Consider the following 5,986-nt stretch of genomic DNA (forward strand, 5'->3'; position numbering starts at 1 on the left):
TATCCTTCTTTTTCAGCAACAGTGCAGGGTGTCAACTACCTTATACCTAGGGTAAGAAACATCATGTTAAGTTTGAACATAAAATCTCTCAATGACCTCTCAACCTTCTTTGCTACTGCCCCAGGCACATGGTTGCACTAACCTCACTAACCTCTTTCCACCTATATATTCTTAAGTGTCAAATTGACATCTTTCAAGAACCTAATTTTCTCATCTACGACAACGACCTATAGTGATCTATTATTCTATATTATGTTGTGTAAAGAGAAGACTCTAGATCAGGCTTCACACTTGTTTGGGAAGGTGAGCTGGGCTAGGAACAGTGTAGTGGCATAAAGCATTTCTGCTGTCCCATAAAATTATTACATCTTCTGAACTTCAAGAGCTTTACTATAAAATTGTAGACCAATAGTACAGGACTTTATCCAAATTGCAGTAACCTGGGGTTCCTAGGTGTTAAAATTGGCAGTGGGCTAGATGTTAGGTGTAGCGATTAGGAATTTGTTACAGTGGCCAGGAGTGGAAAGCCCACCTTGTGTATACTGTGTGACACACGACTTTGAAGGTAGAACAGGTGTAGGTGTGAGTACAGAGTAACCACCTTAAACAAGCCTTAAACAAGTTGTACTGTAAACTTCAGTGCAATACACAAAAATAGCAGTAGCTTGGCAATAAGGTGCAATATATCAAAAATAGGTATAGTGGACAACACAGAATGCTTGAGCTGGGTACTTAAAATATATACATAGGTTTTCTATACTTTAGCTTTTCTTAATAGGTTAGGTGAAGGTTTGTCTGGGTCTTGACTTGTCTTCACTTGTGAGAAGACTAGGGGGCTACCGAGGGGCCTTGCCTAATTAGTAGCAGAACTCTGTTGGGCAACTGGCTTGTGGGAAATCTTGATAGAGGATACTCGGTACTCGGTTAGGATAAGATACCGCCTCTTGCCACAGAGTGCCAGTTCTGGTATCACAAGCCCTGGACTTGCACAACTGGGCATAGCTAGCCACTCGAGGTTTCCCAAGTACTTCTGAATTGATCTACACTTTGCTCTACTGCAGAGGAACCTGTGTTTTCTTGGAATGTCCTGACTTGAAAGTATAGTCACTCCAGACGTTGGTAATACACCAACTAGTTCCTCTCTTTCTAGACTAGAAGAGCCCCAACCAGGATCTAACAGGGAGCTTTGTAGGAGTGGGTGGGACTTGTCTCCCATTGGTGGGGATGCTTCTAGAACAAACAAACCCTGAATGTGTTATAGGTTGTAGTGGTGTGGGGTACCCAGCTCAGGGATTGGTGGAACACTGCAGAGAAACAAGTGCATAGTTAACCCTTGTAATTCCTTCAGCTGTGCGAGAAACAGGGAGACACTTAGTGGCAGAAAAGTAAAGTGCAAACATTCAGTCCAGAGCATAGTAATACATAAAAATACCTGATGACAGGTTGTGCTAGAAAGTAGTGGCACACATGCTCTGGGACACTACAAGATTACACCCTCCTTTTTCTCTAGCTGTTGGAGATAATAATGCAACTGGCACAGTGCTCTATATCTAGTGGGAGTGTGCTGCTGTCAAAGCCCTGTGGCAAGGCTTGAACAAGTTTTATAATCACTTATCTTGCACATAAATGAAGCACACCCCATCAATTGCCCTGCTTTTGATTCTCCCTGTTCTAGATTCTAATGTTAAAAAAAGTCTTCCCACACACTTCATAGAGTGGATTAGGCAGAATATTCCCAGGTTATGAAGATCTCTTGACCCACCACCACCCCAAATACACCTGGCCTGTGTCCAGAGGACCTTTCCCCCCGTCTTTATCCCCTTTGTCTTAGTTGAGCTAACTTTTTGGCTTTGTCCCCTGGCTTAGGCTCTTGGCTTATCCTTCCCCTTTAGGGTTACATCCTCGAAGTATACAGTTCTATTTTTTGGAGGGCTGTAGGGGATCTCTTCAACCCCCTCCCCCTTTCTTTTTCTTGTTTATTATTTTCTTTGTAAGTCATTTGAGGCACCTCTACAATAGGCAGGATTGAGAGAACTTGCTTACTTTGGTTGATTACTTACTTTGGCTGTGCCTTACCCTAGCATGCCTTCTTTTATTAAGCATTTTATACTTTTATGTCTTTTTTTTAAACTAACAAAAATATTTTTAGCTAAAATAAAAACAGCCATTACATGGTATATTGCTAGGAAAAGAATCAAGGGACAGTTTATTACAAAAATTTATTTTAGTTACAGAACTCTACTGCAAACATGTTCTAAATTGCACAAAAAGAGTTCTAGTCAATTGACAGCATTGCTGCAAGGGTAGCTTACTTATATAAGCCATAGACATATACAATAGGTTTTTGGTTCTACCCATTAAACCCATTGAGGTTCTTTAGCTTTATCATCACAGCATCTTTTATAACTCAGGATTCACCCTCTGTTAGACAAGAATGCAATGTTAAATAATCAGGGGCTATCCGTCAAGCAGTAAATTGTCAGTGAATATTAGTTACACAACTTGTCACTCTAATTAGAATAATCTTTTTCACACCCTCGTGAGGTTACACAACTGTAGTTTTATAAACCCTAAGCAGGTGAGATGCTCTCTCCATGGCCACTCCCTCACAAAGCTACAGGATACTATAAATCATCTCATTTTCTCAAAGTCCAACAGAAGTTTTCAGAAGAAAATTTTGAATATCCAGAAAAACCATACGAACAGAAATGCCTGCCGGAGAGCTGTATACTGTTACTCCTGTCCGGGGAGTCACCAAGACTGAGACTACAGAAAGCAGAAACAAGCAGAAGGAATACCAGCTCATACAAGTGAAGAACACTTGGTGTTGTGTGGAAAGTGGACAAGAAATTCCCAAAACTTGGAAAGAAGATCAAATAATTGTTTCTCAAGCTAAAATGTAAGTGCTTAATATCTGAAAGGGTTATCATTATCACCATGTGTGTTGCATAAAAAAGCAAGACTCGAATTTAAAAATAAAAGAGAAAATTTCTAAATATTTATGTACATATGAAATTTAATTTGTATGCTTTTTAAATGTTTTTTTTGTGTGTTTGTTTGTATTCTAAACAGTAATTGAATTTAGAAAAATATTTAAAGATTGAGCACATTTTTGTGTAAATCTTTATATAACCGTAGCTTGCTGCCCTTAGGGCAGGGTTAAACATACTTGATTTTCCAGTTGTTCAGCTGCCATGGTTTTTTTTATGTTCTAAGTTTAATCAAAGGCAATTTTTCATTAAAAAAATTAAGTTCATATTTTTACATTGATATTTATGCAGAAAAAAAATATTTCACCATTTGAATATATTGTTTTTAAAGATTCTGTAACTGTAATCATATTAACTAAACAATTAGAATAATTTAAGCAGGTCTCAGAAATAATGGCCAATATCACATTTTTGTTCCTTTCTTTTGTAAACAGAGGTGAGGCTATAACCGAATCTGGAATCTCTTGGACCGTGAGAACACCCATTTACTTCTGCTATAAAGTAATTGAAACCCAGAATCTTCTAGATCCCAATAACATGACCCTACTTTATGGTCATGTGTCTGATCCACAAGAAGTTGATGTTTACCAAAAGAAGATCCAAAAGCGGTTCATTGTGATGGATATGACTGTGGAAAAGTTATATGGTTCCAAAGTCAGAAAGTATTTTGAGGCTAATAATGTAACCTATAAGCTCCTTGCACTTCAGACAACAGAAGAAACCAAGTCAATGGAACTTGTCTTGACCATACTAGAAGAAATCCACAAATTTGGAATTGACAGGCGCACCGAACCAGTCATAGCCATCGGAGGTGGGGTGTGCTTGGATATTGTTGGTCTTGCTGCTTCTCTTTACAGGCGACGAACCCCATACATCCGCGTTCCCACAACGCTTCTGTCTTATGTAGATGCAAGTGTGGGTGCAAAGAATGGAGTGAATTTCTGCAACTGTAAGAACAAGTTGGGAAGCTACACTCCACCGGCAGCCACCTTTCTTGATAGATCTTTTATACAGACCATTCCACGACGTCAAATTTCCAATGGCCTGGGAGAGATCTTGAAGGTAATTACATGTTTCTGTGATATGTACAGATACATAACATTTCTTTGCCTTGGGAGAAGAACTAATTAACTATAAGGAGGGGAAGAATTTGGACTAAAGTTTATTATCAGGGCTGAGGTAGTAAAACAAGAATTGAAATCAAGGGTATAGAATGACTCCCAGCTGAAGCATGTGAAGAATGTGTATTCATGAAAAATGTAACATTTGTATCTTTCAGATGGCTTTAATGAAGCACAGGGGGCTATTTGAGCTTTTGGAAAGTCATGGGAAGTATCTTTTAGATACAAAATTTCAGTCCAGAAATGGTCTTGCTAGCCATGGAGATGCTGCCCTAACAACCACAAGACTGGCCATTCAAACAATGTTGGAAGAGCTTGCTCCTAATCTATGGGAGGATGACCTTGAAAGACTGGTGGATTATGGGCATGTCATAAGCCCAGAACTTGAAATGGTAAATATTAGTATTAAAATACAGTATAATGGTCATAACGTAAAATAGGTGAGGAGGACAAATTAGGTTCTTTAGATTAAGGACCATCTTAGTATCTTAGCCCAGCCCATACCATTATCAGGAGATAATTTAGATACTCCATTTAAACGATTAATTCAGCCACATATTTACACAGTGTGTCACATTTTTCTTTCCAGAAAGTCCTGCCTGCTCTAATGCACGGAGAAGCTGTGAACATTGATATGGCTTTTATGACATATGTGTCATATGAAAGTGGGCTCATCACAGTTGAAGAGAAACGGCGTACCATACAGTGCATGAGAACCTTGGAACTTCCAATCTGGAACAAGGATTGCACCCTTCCACTCATAAAGAAGGCATTAGATGAGAGATTCAAGCACAGTGGTGGAAAACTGAGACTTCCTCTTCCTACCGGACTTGGAAATGCAGGTAAATTGAAGAAATGTGGTAGGAGGGTTTTACCAAGACCATAAATCGAGTATAGTTGACACCACCAACCAAAACTGCAGTAAAAAAAAAATCTTCTCAAAGAAGAGGGTCAATATAAGCAGGAAACTGTATATGGGAATTAAAAAAAAAAAATCTGACACAAAAGAATCAATAAAGGTGGTCTTCTCTTCACTACACTCTATACATTACGAAATGGTGCTGGGCCCTAATAAGTCAGTATAAGTCTGTATAGAGGCGGAAATAGAATACTCATGAGAGATTATATATAGCACACATCATATCTACTGCTGGTTCTCATTGGGATCTGTATTGATAGTTTTTAATTATCTATATTTTATATCTACAGAAATATTCAACGATGTAAATGAAGAAACAATGAGGAGAGCTTTCGAGACGTGGATAGAAGAATGCCAAGAGTTATCAACCTAGATCAAGAATTTCCTGTTTTTATATTGCGTGACTTAAGTTCTAAAGAATTTAAAAAACTGTCTATAGCTTATAACACCTATCATAGTAGACGGTAGAGGAGCAAGTGCATAGATTGTTCTTCTTATTCGGGTTATTCACTAAAATGTGGTTATTAGTGAAACCTAGTAATTATAATGCCAGACACTAGGTGCCTGCTACATATAGAATGTGAGTTCTGACACCTATGTCTTTATACGGCCTAAGGAGAATGAAGCTGGACCATATAATGGGCCCCATTTGGTACCGATCTACTTACGATGACAAGTTTGATCTAGTTCCTATGCTGGCATGGGGACTGATTAAATAAAGTCCTACATGGATTGGCCTTTTAATGACTAAAACAGCTCATCTTAGAGTAGTAGAGAACAATTTAAAATATCTTCCTTTGGACAAAGACAAGTTTTTTTGTTTCCCCCCCCCCCCCCCCCCCCCCCCCCCCCCCTAAATAGCTGTTTTAGAAATACAAAAAGTTCTTACTTTTCCAAGGACTTTTCCAAAGACTTTCTTTACTATAACCAAAATCGTAGGTTTGGACTGCTATTGA

The 5,986-nt window shown here is 38.6% G+C and overlaps 1 protein-coding gene across 1 annotated transcript; it reads left to right on the top strand.

Annotated features, from left to right (window-relative positions):
• Positions 1–2,708: 2,708 nt before the first annotated feature.
• On the top strand, positions 2,709–5,527 carry LOC138789908 (2-epi-5-epi-valiolone synthase-like). The gene is made up of 5 exons (XM_069968776.1): positions 2,709–2,899; positions 3,425–4,052; positions 4,270–4,503; positions 4,701–4,953; positions 5,321–5,527. Exons 1-5 carry the CDS (start codon positions 2,709–2,711, stop codon positions 5,401–5,403), a joined length of 1,389 nt encoding a protein of 462 aa, XP_069824877.1. The 3' UTR covers positions 5,404–5,527.
• Positions 5,528–5,986: the final 459 nt, after the last annotated feature.

The sequence above is a fragment of the Dendropsophus ebraccatus genome, chromosome 4, assembly GCF_027789765.1.
Source record: "Dendropsophus ebraccatus isolate aDenEbr1 chromosome 4, aDenEbr1.pat, whole genome shotgun sequence".
In the NCBI taxonomy this organism is placed as follows: domain Eukaryota; kingdom Metazoa; phylum Chordata; class Amphibia; order Anura; family Hylidae; genus Dendropsophus; species Dendropsophus ebraccatus.

Coding starts and splice junctions, on each gene's coding strand:
- LOC138789908 (XM_069968776.1), top strand. CDS start 2,709: ATGCCTGCCGGAGAGCTGTATACTGTTACTCCTGTCCGGGGAGTCACC. Junction 4,504..4,700: donor TAAGCCCAGAACTTGAAATG/GTAAATATTAGT, acceptor TTTTCTTTCCAG/AAAGTCCTGCCTGCTCTAAT. Junction 4,954..5,320: donor TACCGGACTTGGAAATGCAG/GTAAATTGAAGA, acceptor TTATATCTACAG/AAATATTCAACGATGTAAAT.